The sequence below is a fragment of the Hyperolius riggenbachi genome, chromosome 4 (assembly GCF_040937935.1).
Source record: "Hyperolius riggenbachi isolate aHypRig1 chromosome 4, aHypRig1.pri, whole genome shotgun sequence".
Classification (NCBI taxonomy): Eukaryota; Metazoa; Chordata; class Amphibia; order Anura; family Hyperoliidae; genus Hyperolius; species Hyperolius riggenbachi.
In genome coordinates this window covers 439,064,727-439,088,167 of record NC_090649.1, presented here as the reverse complement: position 1 = coordinate 439,088,167, position 23,441 = coordinate 439,064,727, and the positions used below count along the sequence as shown (strand labels likewise).

At 44.8% G+C, this 23,441-nt stretch overlaps 1 protein-coding gene across 6 annotated transcripts in view; it reads right to left on the bottom strand.

The window, feature by feature from the left end:
• The window catches only part of RTN4 (reticulon 4), a 103,894-nt gene that overhangs the window by 24,488 nt on the left and 55,965 nt on the right, over window positions 1–23,441 (bottom strand). For all 6 annotated transcript variants that reach the window (XM_068232553.1, XM_068232554.1, XM_068232556.1 and 3 more), the window contains one exon: window positions 5,396–5,603. In XM_068232553.1, coding sequence (XP_068088654.1) covers window positions 5,396–5,603 — 208 coding nt within the window. The remainder of the gene's footprint in view (window positions 1–5,395; window positions 5,604–23,441) is intronic.

Genomic DNA, 23,441 nt, shown 5'->3' with positions numbered 1-23,441 from the left:
ACACAGGAACAAATCGATCCTCCAGTCCCCAGCAGCCAGTTAGTTTTGTTTTCCGCGACTGACCAGTTGCCAGGCCAGTGCGCCTGCGTTGCCCTCGATCACTCGGTCGCCATGGCAGTCCTGCGCAGTACTGCTACGGGAGCTGATCGAGGATTGTTCAGTTGCTGAATATGAAACTAGCTGGCTGCGGGGGACCGGAGGATCGGTGTGTCCCAGTGTGGGCACAAGATTTCTGCAGGGGGCTGGAGAAAGTCCCAGGTAAACATTTTTTTTTTCTTTTTACTCGGTTAAAGCGGATCCGAGATAAAAAACTAACTATAACAAGTAACTTGTCTATATATCTTCTCTAAAGTTTAGATAGTTTACACAGCATATCTAGCTGCAAACAGCTTCAACAGTTTATGATTATATATTCCTGTGATACGAAGGCAGCCATGTTCTGTTTGTCACAGGCTGAGGGCTGGAGATGCTATCAGCTTGCCTGTGTGTAAGGGCTGGTTCACACGGGCGTCTGCTGAGCTTTTGCTTGGCATTGCGTTCAAACGCCAGCGTTTAAAAGCTAGCTTTTGAAAAGCGTTCAAGGCTAGCAGTTCTGGTCTCTGCTATTGTTTCCTCGCGTTTACTGCCTCTGAAAGCAGCATGTTGCTTTTGAGACTAGACGCAACGCTGGGATCTACTGCCAGGCTTTCATGAAAGTCTGCAAAAGCCAGCTCTAAACGCTCCCATTCACTTGCATGGGATGGCAGTAGATCCCAAAAAACGCTGCGTCTGAAACGCTGCGTTAAACGCCACAAAAACGCCCGTCTGAACCAGCCCTAAATTCAGTACCCCCTCCTCCTCCCTCTTCCCCTCTGCCTCTGAAATCTCTGGCTAGTAACCTCCTCCTCCTGCCCAGACTGAGCTCCCATAAGCCCTTGCTACAGTGCCAAGGCACTGAAAAAGCTGTGGGTGAGGCTTGTTTAATGTATAGGGAATTAAAGTATTAAAACAAAACAAAAAAGTATTTGCCTTGAGGAACGCCCTAAACTATATGAAAGGAACACAATTATGCAATGAGTAAAGGTTTATCTTGGACCCACTTTAAGCAAAAGAGACCATGACCGTTCAAGACAGCAGACTGAAGGACAGGAGTAAAAAGGAGGGAGAGGTCTAGTGTAAAAACTTCAGTTTATTTTTTTTTATTTTTTTTGTCCAAGTATGGGTGAAGAGATTCCTCAGTATACATGGTCTGGGAATGACCTGCTACTCTGGCTATAATTGGCTCTTGTGAAAGATAAAAATTCCTCATGCTTCTTCTATACTGCATGTAAAGGCGTGACAGCTGTCTGTAGGGAATACAAGTGCTAGGCAACAGCAGACTGTACTTATTACATCATCATAAATAACCCCCAAGAAACACAAGCAGCCTTGCTACATAACTAGTTATTACAGAAGTAGCAAAAGGGGTCCTGTAGAAAAACTGAATTACGTTCTGATGACAGATGTGTGAGAAAAGCAAGACCACGCTGGAGGGCAATAAGGCTTGGGCTGCATTTGCACTGGGGTGTCAGTTACCCAAATCTTTCCTCCCACACGCGATTCGGATGCAGCATATTGATTTCAATAAGTTTAATTTCTGCATCCGAAACTGCCCTCGGAAAAGGTCCGATTCTGATTCGTGTCTAGTGAAAACAGACCCATAAGGGGCCATTGATAATACAATCTTCATTGTACTATTTCCACTTCTATAGGGGACGTGGGTTTGAATCCTAGCTAAAGCCAGTACTTATTCAGTAAGGAATCCTTGGGCGAGACTCCCTAATACTGCAGAGTGGATTACTAAGCGCGTCCCCTTAGTGGCTGCGGCTCTATACAGATGTTAGGAATATTATTATTAAGTATCCAAGCAAAGTATATGCACTCAGTTTAACCTACTACAAAGTTTTAATAAAATTGTACCAATCAAAACTGTATCGCCAATGGGCACCTTTAAACCTCATGCGAACAGACAATCCTCAGCCGAGATGATTACGCTATGCTTTTACAGCCAAGACTTTAGCATGTGCACAACTGCCTTACAGAGAAACAGTCACCAAGAATTGAACTTCATCCCAATCAGTAGCTGATACCCCCTTTCACATGAGAAATCTTTTCCTTTTCACAAACGGATCATCAGGGGGCTCTGTATGGCTGATATTGTGGTGAAACCCCTCCCACAGTGTGATGTCAGCGCCTCACAGTTTTGAGGTACTGACATCACACTGTGGGAGCCTTGCTGCATTGTGGGAAATGGCAGCGGTTTACAACTGCCAAAAAAGCATGCAGCATCTCCTTCCAGTGATATCACCTGCCAGTAGTAAAAATGTCTCAGTGTGATATTGTCAGAATGTAAACCAGGGACAGGAAAGATTTTACAACGGACAAATACTGACTAAATCATTTATACATAATTATTGTAAAATTAAGCACTTTATTACATTATTTTCACTGGAGTTCCTCTTTAAGACATTGGCCTCAATTCACTAAGCTTATCTCCTGTCTTTAATAATGTTTCTAGAGCTGTCAGCATGGTGATAAGGCATGTAGTATTCAGGAAACATTTTACCTGTAACTTGCCAAAATGTGTCAAGCAAGGGTCTAGTATATAGTGCAGCAGACTATTGACATGTATAACTGTCAATACCGCTACGGAGGTTAAAATAACTCCAGTACTCTAAAGTTAAAGACAGGCTATTTAACTGCCTGTGAAAATAACTACAGAGGAGGCAACTTAAGGAAGAGATAAGATAACTCTCACTGTGTGGTGGCAAGTTATGTCTTTCCTTATCTCCAGCATGATCTTAGTGAATTGAGGCCATTGTTTAGTAATCCCCCACAAGTGAGTGCATCATAGTTTTAACTCAAACACACCACAGGACATGATTCTGCTACTTGTCATCCATCTTCCCCCTCTCCATAGAGCAGCATGCTCAGCTATAGCCTTGCACCATGTCTGCACGGCACTCATCCCCTTCAACTGTCAACCTACTGATTACTCAACACTCATTATTAATGCAAAGTATGAGTATGCGTTTGATGCTTTAGGCTGGAATCAAACTACTGGGTGGGTGGGGAATGCTGCACTTAGGGTCCCTTAGCAGCCACTGCACCCTGATTGTGCAGCACCAATCACCAATCAGGTGTTTGCAAATACTTCATAAAACCAGTCCTGGGGAAGTGTCACAAATGTTCATTGCATACAACCATTTTTTTTAATATATATTATTTACTGCACAGTAAGTAGGGTGGCACTACAGCTGTGGTGCTGTGTACAAAGGGTTCATTACTTTCAACAGAGGATGTGGGTGGGGGTCAGGTGTTTATTATCCTGGCTGGAAAAGGAACTCCCACTTTTCTAGCAAGGCAGAATCATAGGAGCTAGACATTTTAAATATATTTCTTGCAGTAAGTACAGACATAAAATGAACAAAATCGATCCATTCTCAGTTCAGACCTTTCAACAAGTTGAAAAATCCCTTTGTGCAACAACAAGGCACAGCCAAAGAACTCATTATCAAGGGACACGGCCAGCCTTGTCCTTTATTTCACACAAGAAGCTGTCAACATGAATGTACACAGCTGTTTGCGACCAAACTATGCAATTATTAATCATTACTAATATACCACAGAAATACAAATGACATCATTAGGTTTATACACAGTCTAGCTTGTAATTTAGATTTCAGATACTATAATTGTGGTTATTCTAAACAGAGAAAAAGAAAAATGAACAGAAAATCTTTTGAATGGACCTTTAATAGACCCATAATTACCAGCTAACCTCCTACAGCGTCTGACAATACCCCGAATATAGTGCATCACTACCAGCAAAACCAAACTAGGCTTCTCCATGTTGGGCATTTCTGTAATTACAGACTACACAGGAAACCGTCCAAACAAACAAATAAAATAGGTTCTTTTTAAGCATATGAAATGACTGAAACTGTCCCAAAGTAAAGCAGATGCTAGAGATATACTGTACCATAATTTAGAGTAAGCACTAACCAGCTTATGTATTGTTACACAAACAGCGCAATCGCAACAGTTTGGGTTGCATAAGATCCACGGCCTCCTTTGAAATGGCATCATGAAAATAAAAGTTTGCAAGAATGTTAAAGGGACCCTGAGCAGTCATTAAAAATAAAATTGTGACTTAGCTGGGGCTTCCTCCAGCCCACAGTAGGCCACAAGGTCCCCCGGCATTCTCCTGGCTCTTCTCCCGGTCCCGGCTGGCAGCTCTGTTATTGTACAACTTCGGCCTGAAGTTGCCAGGGCTGCTTCGCCGATGTGCATCATCACGCCGGCTAGCGTGAGAGACCTGCGCATGCACGGTTCTTTAATATTGAACCGTGCATGCGTAGGACTCTTACGCCGGCTGGCGTGATGACGCGTATCGGCAAAGCGGGAAGCAGCCCTGATTACTTTAGACCGAAGACGTACAATAACGGAGCTGCCAACAGGGAGAGGAACCAGGAGAACGCCGGGGGACCTTGTGGCCTACTGTGGGCTGGAGAAAGCCCCAGCTAAGTCACAATTTCATTTTAAATGACTGCTCAGGGTCCCTTTAAAGGGAACCTGAAGTGAGAGACATATGGAGGCTGCCATATTGATTTCCTTTTAAACAATGCACATTGCTCGGCTATCCTGCTGATCCTCGGCCTCTAATACTTTAAAAGCTCATTTACAGTAGGAGCCACAGCAGTTTCCAATAGGACTGCGGCTCTCATTCTGTGTGTAGCCCAAGTCTCCTTGTATCTTAATGTGAAAGCTTACACAATGTGGCAAACAGAACAATCGCTCATCTAAATGTGATCAGTGAGGGACTGACACACACAGCTTGTCAACAGATTTCACTATAAACTCTAGTGAAAATGTATCAACCTGCTTCTTGGCTTATCCACAGGCAAAGAACAGGTCCTACTATGCAGAACACGCTGATGAATGCATATCTAACCTGTCATCGCCCTAGCTTGCATCCACGAGTCTATCTGGCAACTGCTGAACTGGCCCAATAAGATTACCAGGCTCATGGCCATCACATGACAGTGAGTTTTAAGGCATAGTGGCCAGTTCAGAGTCTGCCAGGGAGATGTTGGGGTTGGAGCTGTAGTGAGGACAGGTAGGTATGCATCCACCAGCACATTCCAATGTATATGGTAATTAACAGGGTTCTGCGAATACTAACAGGAGTTATCCCTCTAATGAGGCAAATCCAACCACTTACACGTATGAGTAGCATAACTCCTATGAACGTCAATGCCTCACTACACACAAAAGAAAATACAGTAATGAAAATGAAATGTAATGAAAATACAGAACAAGGAAAAGCCAAAAATTCAGAGGCTGTAATGAGGTGAATAGCAAGAAGAATACTCACTTAAATGGATGTCCTTCATCGGATTTCTGAATTGCTTGCAGAACCCCCTTGTATATTCTTAAGCTGATGGAGACTGATAGCAGAGCCAAGGCGATATATGCAGTAACACTCACTATGCTGAACACCGTCAGAGAAAGCAACAGGAACAGGCTGGCACCAAATACCGCTCCGGATTTCTTTATATCCCGCCAGTACAGGAGGTCAACAACTATTAGGAGAAAAGAGACATGGAGTTAACATCAGGGGAAAAAACAAAACATCTTAAGATAACAGGTTAGGATTTGAGTAAATACACCATTAAACTGCTACTCTACAATGACCACTCCCCAAACCTCTACAGGTCCTGGAATGAAAAGGATTTGGAGGGGTGATCATATGAGATTATACTCCAATCTCTGCACTGGGGAAGAGACTGGAGTGTGAGCAGCAGCAGGAGGCACACTTGTACTGCCAATGCACAGAAGGGCGGGCTTTTAAAAGGCATATCGTGACTGAGCATTTTAGATCAGGAGCTAAAAATGATCAATGAGTAAAGCTACATGACAAGCTGATCAGTCTCAGTTTATCATCATGTACTTTTCTAGGGAGAAGGGAAGACTGGGGAGGCATCCTACCGCCTGAAAAAGCATTGGCGATAAAAAAAAAAAAAAATGAAATGAAAACACGATTCACTGCAGCAGCCACAAACACTTAAATCAGAGATACAGTCTAATGTCTGTATAGGGGTCCCCAAATCTCTTTGGGTGGCAAATTTCTGGATGGATAGTGTACGTTCTGCATCTGATACAGGCGACCAGGGTTTGAATCTTGGCTCCTCCTGTTCAGTAAGCCAGCACCTATTCAGTAAGGAGAACTTGAGCAAGACTCCCTAACACTGCTACTGCCTGCTGAGCACGTCCTAGTGGCTGCAGCTCTGGCCCTCTGAGTCTGCCAGGAGAAAAGCACAATTTAAATATTCCGTGTCTTGTATGTAACTTTAGGCCATTTTCCTGGAATTTTCAATTCTGGATTAGCGCACGCACATACACAAAGTTACTGGTTAGTGCACACTACACCAAAATCCACCTGCTTGCTTGCTTTGTATGTACTGTTCATCGCAGTACAAAGTTATGGGCTGACTGTTGTGCCATTTCATCCATTTGATCTCCTGAAGAACTGCCTTTCCCGTTCAAAGGTTTGACGGACAAGACAACCGCACAGCAGTGAAGTGGCCTCCATTCATGTATTGAGATTAGAGGTTTATGGAGTCTAAAGGCCTATACACACGTCGGATTTTTCCGTCGTACCTTTAGCTCCTCCTGCCCCCCTCCGTCTGTTGCCGTTCCTCTAATAACCCTCCCGGTGTCCGGCGACTTTGTTGACCTATAACCTGGACATACTGCGTCCTGTGCGCGCAGTATGTCATCCCCACTTCGCTTCTGGCCGGCGCATAGCATCCGGCTCAGAAGAACGCCGATTCCTCTGCCTCCCCTGGGCTGCGCGTGCGCTCCATTACATTAAGCGTCACATGATTAGCAATACATGAGGGTGCTTAGTCTCTGGTTCCCTTTAACCCCCTTGGCGGTATGAAAAATACCGCCAGGGGGCAGCGCAGCAGTTTTTTTATATTTTTTTTTTTTTTTAAATCATGTAGCGAGCCCAGGGCTCGCTACATGATAGCCGCTGCTCAGCGGCATCCCCCTGCCCCCTTCGATCGCCTTCGGCGATCTCCGATCAGGAAATCCCGTTCAAAGAACGGGGATTTCCTGGAGGGCTTCCCCCGTCGCCATGGCGACGGGGCGGGATGACGTCACCGACGTCAGCGTCGTCGGGACGTCATTGGGAGACCCGATCCACCCCTTGGCGCTGCCTGGCACTGATTGGCCAGGCAGCGCAGGGGTCTGAGGGGGGGCGCGCGCCGCACCGGATAGCGGCGATCGGGCGCGCGGCGGCGGCGATCGGGGTGCTGGCGCAGCTAGCAAAGTGCTAGCTGCGTCCAGCAAAAAAAAAAAAAAAAATTATGTAAATCGGCCCAGCAGGGCCTGAGCGGCACCCTCCGGCGGCTTACCCCGTGTCACACACGGGGTTACCGCTAAGGAGGTTAAGGCTAGAATCACAGTGAGGTGTTGCATGGCAATGGCCGCATTGCAACAACGAACAACATACTGCAATGCGCCACCTATGCGACATTCACAGTGCGGTCAGTGCAAAACTGTTAAATGGCGTGTAGTATCTTAACACACTGCATCCAGCGCATTACCACAAGAGACAGCTTAACAGTGGAGCCTACTTTTCATTAACTGTATGTGCGCATAACATCACGGCATAACGGCACGACCTTCCCACTCAGATGCAGCATTTGCTAACCTAAAGCTGAATACCCACCTCAAGACCTCGGAAGATGGATCGGGGAATACACGGCGGCGAAAGATGCGACGATAGTTCCCCAATCCATCTTCTGCAATCGCATACCGCAGGAACAAACAACAGACATTGTGACCTTGAACGATTGGGGTCAAAGATCTGTTCTGACAGTCAATGGGATCCATCATGATAGTCGAACGACTGTCCTGGGTGATCTGCCGTTGAACATGGTTTAACGTACTTTAGTTAAAAGATTTTTAGTGATATCACACAAACTCTTGTTCATCACCGTGAAGATCTTCAGGAGATTATGAGCCTTTAGCATCCACCTGGGCTCACACATAAAACTACCATAAAGGATCAGAGTCATCACCTCATCCTTACTAAAGGCCAGTATCTACCTGTACACACTGAAAAACGCAAGCAAAATCGCAAGCACATGTGTTTTTAAAATCGCAAGTGCATGTAGTTTTAAAAACGCATCGTATGCGTTTTTGATGCGTTGCGTTTTTCTTGTAATTGCTGATTGGCTAAAGAATCCTTTGTTTTTTTTCTAGTTTACATTTCAACAGGAATCAGGAAATTTCAGAGTCTTCTGGGATACTGACTTCTGAAAAACGCAGGCAAAAACGCATGCGTTTTTAATGCGTTTTTCAAGCGCTGCGCTTAAAAAAGCACAGCAGGCACCAGTGTGTACAAGTCATCACGATTTTCATTCTTTTTCAAAAGACCTTGCGATTTTAAAAACGCAGCGCAAGCGCAGCAGTGTGTACAGGCCCTAATGATGACTTTTTTTGTACAATCTTACCAAACCTATGAAGTACAATGGTGAACTGTGATGAATATACTTTGACTGGATATTTTAGGTAGTCCCTTCTATTACATAGAAATGATAATGCTGGAAATACACGGTCCGTTTCTTAGCTGATTATATAGTTCGATAGATAATTTACGACACGTCCGATCTCCCTTTCGATTCCCTGGCCGCTCGTTTTCTGATAGAAGTGAATGGAAAAAGATAAGAAAAAATGAGCAGAAGATAAGAGAATCGACTGCAGAATTAAGCGGCAAAAACGATTGAGAGCAGAAATGCACGGCAGAAACGAAGCGTGTATTCCCAGCATAAGACTGCACACACAAAAAAATTGCATCATTAGTAGCCACCAGTAGTAAGTGTACCAAAGATGAACATTACTGAAAGATTTATACATACCTGGGGCTTTCTACAGCCCCCTCCGCACAGATCGCTTCCTCGCTGTCTCCCTCCGCCTCCTCGCTGTCCGGTTAAAAGCCCCGTAGGTTGGGCCAGTCGGCACATGCACAATGCGGCTGCACGCCACCCAGTCTTGCTCCCGTGGCTGGGAGCGTTCTGCGGTGTAGTACTGCGCAGGCACAGATCACTCCCAGCCATGGGAGTACAGCGGGGAGCAGTGCGTCCCGACTCGCCAAGCTATCGGGGCTTGTAACGGGTGAACCAGAAGGCGGAGGTAGACAGCATGGGAGCGATCCGTGCGGAGGGGGCTGGAGAAAGCCCCAAGTATGTATAAATCTTAATAATGTTCCTCTCAGGGTCACTTTAAAGAGGAACTATAATGACAATATCGGAACAAAATGGCTTTTCTTTTTTTCCCAATATTAATTTATAAATTAGTCAGCATTTGCCCATGGTAAAAGCTTTCCTCTCCCCGATTTACATTTGGAAATCTATCACAAGCGGTGGCATCTTTAGTCCAGTCATGTGTACGGTTGCGCAATTTCAATCATACTGGAATCAGATTACTGTATACTGCATCACTTGACTCCAATTTGTTTTCTAACCAGGAAATGGCAATTATTACCATCAGCTCCTATTATATGGCAGTATGTGGCAAGCTTTATGGATACAGTTTCTCAGCAACAGGCAACACACAACAAGGAGTAGAAATGAGATATAAGGCATGCTGCAAGTGGGAACAAAGGGGTTATTGTGCAGCTATAGCCAATGCAAGTGTATAAAATCCCATCTGGATTACTGCGAGTGTCAGACAATGTGTTTCACTTGTTACTAAATATGGTTTAGCTCACAGTAAGATAAACATGGCAAAGACTCATTGCTTAATAATGCACACTGAAGTTGCCAAACACAAGCAAACTGCCATAATGTAACAGCAAGTGCTGCTTATTGCTACAATGGGCACCAAACCTAAAGAACACAATGCGAAAAATGCCTGGGAGTGTTAAAAGCTCCAGATTTGTATATCTGAAATGAAATAAAACAGACTGCAGCTTGACCATAGACACTCAGTGATCTCCTGTCAGCAAAGCTATATACACATGGCATACTGGCAACACCTGTTAACAATGGTCTTGGGTGACAATCTTGTGTGTGCAGAGTCCTTAAAGAGGAACTCCATTAAGAATAATTTAATAAAAAAAACAACATAATTTTTACAATAATTATGTATAAGTGATTTAGTCAGTGTTTGCGCATTGTAAAAGCTTTCCTCTCCTTGATCTACATTCTGACATCACATGGTGACATTTTTACTGCTGGCAGGTGATGTCAGTGGAAGTAGCTACTCCTTACTTTATTGGCAGTTGGAAACAGCTGTAAACAGCCATTTCCCACAATGCAACGAGGTTCACCGGAAATTGCCAGGACCATGGTCTTTACAGTTTCCTGGGGTGGGGTTCACCACAATATCAGCCATATAGAGCCCCCTGATCCATCTGTTTGTGAAAAGGACTAGATTTCTCATGTAAAAGGGAGGTATAATGTAATGTATAAATGTAACTCATTGGTATAAAGTTACATTTTTGTTTGCGGTTGCTCTAAGGTAGCCATATATCTAGCGATACCGGTTCAATCGACAAAGTGCTCGACTTTATTAAGGAATCAACTTCGTTATGGTTGATCGAAAGTCGATCGACTAGAGGCCCCCACAGTACAGGCAATATGCTATTCACTTTCACCAATTGATCTGAACGATGTGTCTCCATGCTCTGATTACAAATATTGATTCAGAGTCGATCGAATGACAAACTGTAGCCAATTTCTGTGTGATTGACCCATATCTTGCTCAATCGATTAAGCTGGTCGATTCGACATATCAGCCACTTTTCATCGATTTGGCATACTGGAGCACACTATTCTCTCTCGATTCTATAAAATGATCGAATCGAATGGTCGATCATACAGCTAAATGACTAGATGTATGGCCATCTTTACTCTTCAGCAATCTCCTCAAGCTGAATAATTCTGAGCCTAAAGTTATTGTAGTTTCTGCTGCAAAAGGAAACCCTCTGCTAGTCCCCCCCCCCCCCCCCCCCCTCCTCCTATAGAGTACAACTAATTGCCAGGCAAAGAGCCATAAAGCACGACACTGTTGCCATTTTGGTTGTTAATTTAGAAACAGTCAATGCACAGTTAATAGAATGCATATGCAGGTTACGTGTAAAGTGGACCTAAACTCATAATTTCCTCTGCTCCATCCTGCCTCAGCATGATAACCTTTATAGACAAAAAAATTAAAAAAAAATTAGGATTCTCATACAATGTAAGGCAGTTTCGAAATTAGCAGGGAGCACTGAAAGGGTTCAGCCTCAATGTTTATTGTATTGGGGAGAGAGCTGTGGGGCGCTCCTGAAGTCTTATTAGTTCTTTAGGTACGTACACACGCCACCCACTGATCAGCCTGTACAGACGAGTGTCAGCTTTGTAGCAAACAAGGCATTCTGTTCTGCATGGGGTGGAGAGAAGATGGAGTGGCGCGTGCGTGACTTCACACGGTGGGCGGGGTAGCGGCACAGACAATGCAATTGGTCGTTTGGGTGAGTTGATCCACCAAGCAGATTGCTCACAGGCCAGCGGCCACTGTACACACATGCCCATCAGCTGAGGTGCCCATTATCGGCCTCCTTAAAGTGATCCTCAAGTCAACTATAAAAAAAATGAGATTTACTCACCTGGGGCTTCCCTCAGCCCCCAGCAGCCGATCGGTGCACTCGCAGCCCCGCTCTGACGCTCCAGGACCCGCCGGCGAACACTTCCGGTTTGGCCGTCACCAGCCGACATGCATGGGAACGCGAGTGATTCTTCGCCTTCCCAGCCTGTATATCGCCCCCTATGCTGCTATTGCGGCCTCCTGAGTAAAAATGAGTAAATCTTATTTTTATAGTTGACTTAAGGTTCACTTTAATCCCTAGTGTGTATGGACCTTTAGCAGCTGTGTATAGAAAGTGATCTTGTGTAAACAGTGTTTTCTACATGGTCATAGGAAAGGAACACGCCATCACCTCATACTTGTATTACTGGGCCTTCCTAACCAGCCTAAAATCACATGATCATGTATTTTGGACCGTTTGCCTTGTATAACTTGTCCTAGGTTGTAGAACCTTATGTCTGTCACGCTTGTAATTTATATGTTAGCACATTATAAATCAAATAAATAATTCCATGTCGAAGCAAAAATTTTGCAAGAATAGGTTCCAAATATGTGTAGACAGGATGGGATCACCGGATGTTGCAGACTAATCTATGTGTAAAAGAATCCTAGACTGAGTAATGCGAAAGATGCTTTGCAGACTTCCTTTTGAAACTGCTACTTCCTGTCTGCAGTGTTAACCTTTCCTGCATCATGAACCCAGAACAAGTATGCAAGCCGGGTGTTCTGACTGCTGAGTTGCATTGCTTGTGTCCACTATGCCTCAAACTACTAAACCCCAAATAAAAACACCATGACAGGTAATACGCAAAACAAAAACAAAAAAGATGTACCTTTAGTACACAATTTATCATAGACTGCATAAGGACTTGAATGACACAAACCAAGTCATTCATGGTCATCAAATGATCAGATCAGCAAATGTTACATTCAAAATAATCATGTCTCCCATTGACTGGAATTAAATTATTCAGCAGACCAATAAGAAATGACCAATAAGTAATACAATTACTGGTCGTTATGCAATTGGACCATTGGATTGGGATCAGTGAAAAGGTTGCCTGTGAGAGGATTTGCATGTACCAGGCTTAGGGCCTGTTCTCACTACGGCGATTCCCGCTAATCACCGAAGCGCTAGCGTTTTTTAAAGCTCTAGTGCCATTCCAACCCTATGGCAGTGATCTCACTGCCCCGATTGGAACCAATTGCGGCCGATTAGCTCCAATCGCAAAACGTGTTACCTGCAGCATTTTGTCATGATCACGGTACAGTGCTTAAGTGTACAGTGATTTTAGAGCGCTAATCACGGTAAAATGACTTGTGCAAAACAGCGTTACCATTTTGTGCTTTTAAGTGTGAATGGGCCCTGAGCATTTCCCCTGAATTAATATAATGGGAGGAGGTTTCTAAGTGCAATACAAGCAGGTGTCCTTCTACATATTTCAGTGTCTGATGAGATGTAGACTGAGACCAGCATTAGGGCAACCTTTAGTCGTTGGACTGGATGCTGATCCAGCAAGCCAACAGTTGTTAGAGGCCTGTAAATCACTTCCTAAGAAGCTTTTTAATGGCTCTGAGAGCAATTACAGCACATCCATCAGCTTGGAGCAGTCTGCTGGACACAGGCTAATAAACCATGCCCTGATTGGTTAGTGTGAGCTCTGAATTCATACAGGACCTCTGTAATGAGGCTAGAAGCACATGCTAGGCTGCGCCCTGCAGCCGGGTCTATGGGACAGGAGGGAGTAACAGCCATGAAGGGAACACATGGCAGCCTGAAAATGACACCATGCTGACTCTTCCAATCTTTAATCCACAGAATACGAAGGGCAGGAAAGGTTTGCAGCTCTCTTAATATAGAAGGCAATGAGAGTTTCTGACTGATACTGTGTGTGCTAAGCGTTTCGTGCAATGATTACGTCTGTGGAGTTAACAGCAAATGTGCAGGAGGTTTAGCTACTACTAGAAAAATAAAGCCAAGTGTACGAAGGGAGATAATATTTCCAATGCAGATAACTAGAGAAAATAAAATTAGCCTAAGGAAGGTTCAAGGGCATGGAGGGGGTAAAAACAACCCACAAAGCTGGTCATACAAAGGAAGAGTTACAGTGTCCCTGAACAGTGTAAAAATGTTTAAAATAAAACACAATGTACCTGCAAACTAATATTCCGTACTCACCTCGCCATCAGTTCCTTTCAAAAAGTTCTGACTAGATCTTGTCAGACTTGTCTCTGGAAGCTGAAAGCATTAGGGGTTTTTTTTTACTCTATCAGTTTCTGTCAGTTATAACTGAAAGGACAACTGATGTGCAAGGTAATGTCTTTTCCCAATTTCCCTATGGCTCAAGCGATATTACTGGTTAATGGAGTGCTGAACCGGAAGCAATTACGGGGTCATCTCCATTTTTAACCCTCCTGGCGGTGTAATTATTTCCGCCAGGAGGCAGCGCAGCAGTTTTTTTTTTGTTTTTTTTTTAAAATCATGTAGCGAGCCTAGGGCTCGCTACATGATAGCCGCTACTCAGCGGCATCCCCCCCGCTTCGATCAGGAAATCCCGTTCAAAGAACGGGATTTCCTGGAGGGCTTCCCCCGTCGCCATGGCGTCGGGGCGGGATGACGTGACTGGTGTCGTGGCGTCATTGGGAGTCCCGGGTCCACCCCTCGGCGCTGCCTGGCACTGATTGGCCAGGCAGCGCATGGGGTCTGGGGGGGGGGGGGGGGGCCGCGCGGCGCGACGGATAGCGGCGATCAAGCGCGGGGCGGCGGCGATCGGTGTGCTGACGCAGCTAGCAAAGTGCTAGCTGCGTCCAGCAAAAAAAAAAAAAAAAAAAAAATTAAGTAAATCGGCCCAGTAGGGCCTGAGAAAACCTCCTGCGCGGCTTACCCCGAACAAAAATGGAGGATGGAGAACTCCATTGATCACAGAGGACAAAAAACACGGGAGAGAAGAGAGAGACTGGCTATACAGTAAGTATGATGCGTATGTTTAATTTTATATTTTCTGGTACAGGTTTACATAGGTAGGTACATAGCTTTAAAGTGGATCCGAGATGAACTTTTACTCATTGCATAATGGTGTTCCTTTCCTATGGTTTATAGGGCATTCCTCAAGCCAAATACTTTTGTTTTTGGTTTTAATACTCTAATTCCCTATAAACTAAACAAGCCACGCCCACAGGTTTTCAGTGAGCCAAGGCACTTTCAGACAGTAGCAAGGGCTCATGGGAGATCAGTCTGGGCAGGAGGAGGGGGAGGAATTACTAGCCAGAGATTTCAGAGGCAGAGGGGAGGAGGAGGGGGGGGGGGGATTAGGTTTATTTTGCTCAAGATGCAGATAAGCCTGCCTCTGTGTAATGTTTACAAACAACATGGCTGCTGTCGTATCACAGGAAGAAATATAATCATTCTATTAAAGCGGTTTTCAGCTAGATTTGCTGTATATATTTTATCTAAAGTTTAGATAGTTTACAGACAAGTTACTTGTTATATAGTTAGTTTTTCATCTTGGATCCGCTTTAAGCTATGAATGCTTTTAGGAGCGTTTTCATGCTGGTTTCAGGTGACCATTTCGTAGCAGTCACTGTACAGACCTGCTTGCTGGGTTCTCTGCAGAGCTGCATGGGTTGTCCTGTTGAGAGCGCAGGAAAAGGACACAAGCCACAGTATGGAAGTGTAAAAGCAATTGACCAAAGTGATCCATATGGCAGATTGCTGATGAGAAAGTAGATGTCTGGGGATGCCTGTGAACAGCATCCAGTCACCTGAACCAATCATGTATTGCTGCTGTGCCAGGCAACAATAATTTGCGGTGTCTACTGTAGCTTTAGTATCCCATAGACAACAGTTAAGGCACAAATCCATGTTAGAAAAAAACTCAGCCAATACAATTGTCCTGCGAGGCCTCAGCTGTGAATTTTGCATGTGTCCAAGTGTTTTGTGATCTCATTAAGCGATCTGGCACGTCACATTGCTAAACTACACCAACAACTGAGTGTGCTTAATTGTCACTAACCCCAGCTGTCAGAAGTAGTTTAGTCCTGCCCTGCTCTCCCTCTGTTCAATGCTTATGCATAGCTACAATCGCTAAGGACAAACATTGAGCAAAGATGGGGAATCCATCCTCTAGATCTCCCCAAACCAGTCTTCCTTGGAATGTGACAGCAGTGCCACAGGCGTGGGGCAGGAATAGCATTACAGCATTTTCAGAGAAAAACTGTGACCTCATGTCCGTCCTTCCGGCACACCATCTCTGGAGACAGGCTGGACATATTGGCAAGCATGGAATAATCTCTAATCCCAACAATTTAGACTAGGATAAAGTCACTCAAGATTTCTGTCTCTCAAGCTGATCTTTCACCATTCTTTCAAGTAGCAGTTGATCCTCTGGTTTAAACTTAAAGGGAACCTGAAGTGAGAGGAATATAAAGGCTGCCATATTTCATTCCTTTTAAAGGGTACCTAAACCAAAAAAAAAAAAAAGTTATCTAAATTTGCCAATTAAAGTTACTTTTTAAGGGATGTGCATGAACGCTCTATGCATTTACATGCATTATGCGTTGCTGGCAAAGCTGTGATGCAAGTTGCATCAGAATCCCTCTAGCTCTGGGGTGTCGAACTCAAATACCAAGTTGGCCAAAATTGAGATCTTGGACCAAGTTGCGGGCTTACCTCAATGTCTAGTGGCCACATCCCTCCCTTATAGAGTTCCCTGGTGTCTAATGCCGCCCCCCCTTCCAACTCTCATACAGTTTACTAGTGTTCAGTGGCCCCCTTTCCTCTCCTATACAGTTCCCTGGTAACTAGTGATCTCCCCCTTCCTATTATGGCTTCTCTGGTGAACTAAGGCTTACCCTCCAATATAGCTTTTCTGGTGGTCTAGAGTGGGACAAACCATGTAAAGTGGGGAAACCACCTGAGAGCCAAATATGATGGCTCCGAGGGCCAGATTTGGCCCACGGGCCGGAGTTTGACATGTATGCTCTAGCTATAGGAATTCCGCACTAGTGGAAATGGGCCCAAAGCATACAGAAGTATTGTGGTTACAGCACAGTACATATCCAATCACACCTTTCATGATTACAGCTAGATAAAGGCAAAAGGTTTTATCTACCACAGAAGGACTATGGCCAGCCTGTCTTCATTCCTGCAGCTAACAATTCAGAAATTAACAGCACATCAGCAATGACAAGATCATTGGGACACATAATCCTGCCACTGAGTTAGAACATCATGCAACACTGCATATGTGCAAGTGGGTCCTTTTACATTACATCAGTTGCTGTCAGCTATTTTTAAGGACAACTGACATTAAAGGGAACCAGAGAGGACGAAGAAAAGCTTGTATACATACCTGGGGCTTCCTCCAGCCCCATCCGCCTGGATCGCTCCCACGCCGCCGTCCTCCACTTGCTGGAACCGCCGGTACCGGGTCCCGTCATTGCCGCGAGTCGGCAAGTCGGCCGGTGGACGCGGCCAATTCTCCGCATCACAGGGGGCTCCCTCCATACCGGTACGCGTGCGGCTGCCTACTGCGCAGCCGCATGCGTACGGGTATGGAGGGAGCCCCTGTGATGCGGACAATTGGCCGCGTCCGCCGGAAATGACGGGCCCGGTACCGGCGGATCCAGGAAGTGGAGGATGGCGGCGTGGGAGCGATTCAGGCTTATGGGGCTGGAGGAAGCCCCAGGTATGTATACAAGCTTTTTTCTATTTCAACGCAGCATTCCTCTCTGGTTCCCTTTAAGGTAACGTACATGTTTTCCTTTAGCTCAGTTCTCAAGTATTTTAAGTTTTTTCACAACGCATCATTTTTCAGTTGGTGTGTAAAAGAGGCCTAATGCTGGGTACACACAGAGATTTTCTGGCCGATTTACTATCAGATCGATTATTTCCAACATGTTCAATTTGCTTTCCGATCGCTTTCGGGGCATTTTCTGATAGATTTCCATTAACTGAAATAGGAAATCGATCAAAAAATGCTCGGAAATCGATCGGAAAGCAAATCGAACATGTTGGAAATAATCGATCTGATAGTAAATCGGCCAGAAAATCTCAGTGTGTACCCAGCATAAGGGTTTTTTTTTTTTTTTTTAACTTGCCATTACGACATTGCAAACAATAATTTATTTTACCCCAGCGCTATAAAGACCAGGGATGCTCACCGGATAAAATCCAAATGAGTTTCATTCAGATCTCATCCAGGTATGTTAAGCACCGGAGCCAGTGTGCGAGAGGGGGTTAAACTTACCCAGCAGGCATCTTCCTTAACTCATCTCACGGTGCGTCCCAATCTGCGTTCCAAGTCGCAGTCACGTGAACGGGTTGAAGGAGGAAGCGTAGCAGTCACATGACCGCAGCTTGGAACACAGAGTGGGACGCACAGCGTGAGATTAGTTAAAGAAGTTGCCTGCTGGGCAAGTTTAACCCACACACACTTTACATACCTGGATGAAATCTGAATAAAACTCATTTGGATTCCATCCAGTGAGCATCCCTGATCAAGACTTGCGCCTCTTTCACACAGGTGGCTGAGGGCAGGGAAGTCCCTGGTGCTCCTGTGCAGTGATTGGGTGCTTACTAGTGCAGTGATGGCTACACTCAGGTGCGATGTCACTTTTTGTTGTCAACCGTATGTCAACAATGAGCAGTTACTAAGGTAAAGTGCAACTGTCGGGCATAAAATCAATTATTTTTATCTGGTAAACAAGTAATAAGGATGCTAATCAGGCAATCCAAAAGTTACAACATCACTATTACTTTTGTTGATAAATGATAATTCCCCGGTTTACCTGACTTATTTGGTACAAAAAAAAAAAAAAAGAAGTTGCAGGGCATGCTGGGTTGTCCTTTTTTGCTGCTCTACTTTCCCCTCAGACTTAACTAATGCAGCCTGATTGGCTGAAGCCTTTCCCCTCCCACACCTCAGTTCCTCTCCGATTGGCCAATATTTCTCATGCGGTGACAATGCACTTTCTATACTGGAGGGCGGGCAAAGCATACACAATCAGGCAGAGGAGAGTAAGGGAGGAAAGGACTTCTGGACTGGCTTCAAAATAGTCGCAGTTAAAATGGGAAATGCCAAGAAGGATTTTCTCTTTATTTACTGTAGAAAAATAACTAAAATCAAAATGTGCAATACATATGTTACGTATCTAGAGCAAGTATTTATCTATATATGGGGGGGAGGAGGGGTTCTAAGATAGTATAGCTGACAGCTCCTCTTTAAGCCCAACCCATACACTTACAAATAGCTTTTGCAGTTTATAATTTAAAGGTGTGACTGGTTGAGGAGCTAAATTTTCTTACAGATTGACTTCTCAGATTTCTGCTGAAATGTAAAAACAGGAGGTATTTGGATTATTCAGGTTGGAGTGAGCTCTGAGGTGTCACACAATGCATCTCTGCTGAATATCATCCCTGTTGTCCCTGATGGCTAAACACACCACTTCCAGAAAGGGGTATTGTAGTGGAAGGAACTAGATCTTCACACAAGGCTAGTCAGAGTCAGAAATGGGATGGCTACTCGATCCTTCAGGCGACGGTTTAGAGTCGAGTGCTATACAGACAGGCCGCTTGCCTACAGACTAGTGATGCATGGAGACTATGGAGGGGGGAGAGAGACAACAGCAGAGTGCATGATGGAGTTTCGAGTGGGTGGGGTATGGATGAGAATAATGCAGTCAGCTGAGGCAACCCAACACTCCAGATGACTCGGCAACACAGTAGGCCACCTTATGCCACTTTAGCCTTCCCTTATCAGCTGTGTGCAAGAAGACCTTCATTTCAAGGCAGGCATCCATCACTGGATGTAGCAAACAATCGTTCCTGTGGGGTTAAGGTCCCATTTCCACTTCCGATATCTGCCCAGTTTTCCTACATGCAGATTAAAACCGATTGAAAGCAATAGGTCACTTGATTCACGTGCAGAAGAAAAATGCGCCTGCATCATTCATAAATTGCATCCAAATTCCCATCGCTGCACATAAGCACAACACGGGAGATTCAGATTCACACCAGCTCCAGTGCTTACACAACTGAGCGCTCACGCGAGAATGCAGCAAAGACAGAGCAGCACCCGTGTACAATAATACTGTGATAATGAGAGAAATGCAAACACATTCTGACTATATTACATTAGTCACTGCATTCAAGACACCAGCATGTGCTCAACTAACCCATTCACTCTAAAGCACTACAGCAGAAAGAAAAACACAAACTTGGATTGATGAAATGATCTTAATGCTCATAACCATTAAGAATCCTGAGGTGCCGGCTCACACCTACAGTCATATCCGAATGGAGATGAAAACACTGCATTTCATCAATACACGGGAAGTGCTTTGTACAGTACCCTGCAGATGCTGCACTTTAAATCTATCACAGCTACTAGCGGTGCTTATACATAACTCGATCTTCAAATAGATCAATTAAAAGATTGACATTCATGGGCAATCAACACGGTGGTTGATCGAAAGTCGATTGACTAGTGCCCCACACACTGCAAGCAAGAGCCTATGCGATTCCCCTTCACTAATTGAGCTGAACAATGTTTTGCCTCCACGCTCTGAAATGGAAATCGACTGAGTCACTCAAAATTATGTCAACTGTAGCCAATTCCTATACGATTGACCAATATTACATATTTAACATAAATATTATGTCAAAACATGTAATAAATATGTAATACAGCGCTGCGTAATATGTTGGCGCTTTATAAATACAATACACATTTTCCATCCTGCCCGATGCATTAAATTGGTCAATTGGACCAGTTACTGATCAATAAAGAAAGTCCACTGAATTTTAAGACATAAGACAAAGTTTTAGAGACTTAAGGTCCGTACACACGCCGGACTGGAGGCAACGATGGGTCGGTCACCTCCCGTTAGGTGGGCGTTCCAACGACAGTCCGGCGTGTGTACGCACTGTCGGCGGACTGATACGGCTGCTTCTGAGCGATCCGCCCGGCCTCCAGTCCGGCGTGTGTACGGACCTTTAAGATCAAAAATACTGTAGGAAGCCGGTACTCATTTTCTTCAAGTGGTCATTGTTACAGAAAGCTGCCTGTTCACATGCAGCATCTTATGGTGCTGATTGGATCTACACTAATCCATTTCATCACCATCAACCATGCACTGAGCTTTGTTACTGCACACAATCCATGCTATCCATGCAATCCATGCACTTCCTAGTAGATTAAAGCCAGGCACTCCCCCAAGTATGCTGATCAGTGCCCAAGACAAACATTACAAGGCCAGACCATTACATAAATGGGGAAAGAGGACCATATTCAATTACCAAAACTTGGCAAGATATTTTCAAATGAGTGAGAATGGTTGGGGAGGGGGGGGGAGGTGTTAGCTTGCAAACATAGGTGCACAGAGAAAGGATGGCAAGGGCTGGAGCTCTGACCACAGGAGTATTTTGAAAAGCACTGGTGCTTTGCCTAGTGGGTCCCATCCCTGACACATCTGTCACTTGCAGGGATCGGGACTAAGGGCCTGTTCACACTATATGCGTTCCTAGCCGTTTTCAGGGAACGCGTACTGGAACAAAAAACGCATAGAAACGGCTCCTAATGCTTTTGAATGGGCTAGTTCACATGTATGCGTATGAGACGCATACGTTTCTCATCCGCATTGCTGCACGCAGTTCTGTGCGATACGCATAGAAACGGACGCAATGAAAGTCTATGGACGCGTATCAAAAACGCGTACTATTGCGTTTTTAGCGTCCGTTTTCCTCTGCGGTTCCCATAATTCTTTTTTTTCCCCTGGGTCACGTGTTTGTGCAAAACCCAATAGAAAACGCATTCAAACGCAAGAAAAACGCATGCGTTTTTCAACTTGCGTTTCTTTGAATTTATACGCGTTCTACAAACGCAGCAAGTATGAACAGGCCCTTAATCTCTTGAGTGAACATTCAAGGCCAAGTGCTGTACAGACAAGTCACTAGCCTACAGGCTAGCAATGTGTCCTACTGGTATGGAGTAGGGACGACAGGAACCGATAAAGATAATGATCTCTCTTTATGGGCGCATAGCATTAACATTTGGACTCTAGGGTAGTTTTTCTAGATGTATATTTTAACCTGCAAGGCCAAACAAGGCTATGGGAGAGTCCTCTTAGGATCAGGGCTATGTCAATTTTAGGCCCCGTTCATACAGGTAACTATCAACGTACGTCCTCGTCGTCCACCCCAAGAATCCGATCTACCGTGTCCTGCATGGAGATGAATGGGAGCACTGAGATCTGTGAAATGAAGCCAGCAGCAGTAGCCTTTGTGAACCAGGCTTAAAGTGAATGTCCAAGCAAAATAAAAAAAAATGAGTTTCACTTACCTGGGGCTTCTACCAGCCCCATGCAGCCATCCTGTGCCCTCGTAGTCACTCACTGCTGCTCCAGTCCCCCGCTGGCAGCTTGCCGACCTCGGAGGTCAGCGGGACGCATTGCGTACATTTTTACGCATTCCTCCTAGTGCAGGAACATTAACACATACATTTTTACGCGTTAAACCAGTAATGCGTAAAAATGTATGTGTTAATGTTCCTGCACTAGGAGGAATGCGTAAAAATGTACGCAATGCGTCCCGCCGACCTCCGAGGTCGGCAAGCTGCCAGCGGGGGACTGGAGCAGCAGTGAGTGACTACGAAGGCACAGGATGGCTGCATGGGGCTGGTAGAAGCCCCAGGTAAGTGAAACTCTTTATTTTGCTAGAACCTTCCCTTTAAGGTCTGGTGCATGCCAAGAGCACTTCTGAGCACTTTTGAAAAGCGCTTGGCTGATATATTTGGATGGGATGGGATGGGATGGAGCACACCAAAGCGATGTGATTTTCTCCTAAAGGCAAACACGGGTCCTGCAGCATTTCTGATGATTTCTGAGGCGATTCAGCCTCAATGTTAAGTATAGGAAAGTTGAAAATCCCTCTGAAAAGCGCTAGATCAGAGCCATTTTCCAAGCCTTTGTGTTACAGAAGTTGTTCAGTTACAGCTCTACTGTAACAAAAAATAAAAATACACAAAACACTCCAGAAATCACAAGTCATGCTTAGGAAATCACTAGGCACACACCTAGAATCACCTAGAAAAATCAATTCAAAAAGCGCTGAGAGTTTACGATTACGCTAGCGCTTTTTGGTGTGCACTGGGCCTCTGAGTTAGAATGGAAACTTCCATATGTCTTGAAGCACAGATCTCCTTGCAAGAGCACAATCACACTTCTGATACTGGATGGGTCTGATATGAGCCACTTAAGGGACTATCGTTTCTATTCCTCCGCCCACTCAAGAGTTTGTGAGGTTTCCACCCTTCCAGGATCCCCACACTCTTGCTGTTTTTTTCACAACATAAAAACCTAATAGAGACAGGCAGCTCTCTAGCCAGACCTGTCAGGCTGAGAACTCAAGTGCAAAGATCTCACACCACCACAAGAAAACCATTAGCGCAATCCAACTTCCAACAGCTACTCAAGAAAACTCAGCCACGGGGTGGACTAACCTGCTGTGTGAAGGTATAGCCAGCACACTGTATACACAGACCTACAAAATACACTATAAAGTTCTGCAGACCATTCCCATCTACAACAGAAGTGACACTTCCATCCAATTAACCAGAAAACTGACAATTAACCCACGTTTAACATTTTTGTTTTTACGTTTCGATAAACGCTCAAATTATGTTTCGCTGCACAAAAAAATAAGACATTTGCTGTGTTTAATTAGGATGAAAGAAAGTAGATGTTAAACAGCAGCAGCTGCCGTCACTTGGACAGCTAGTATG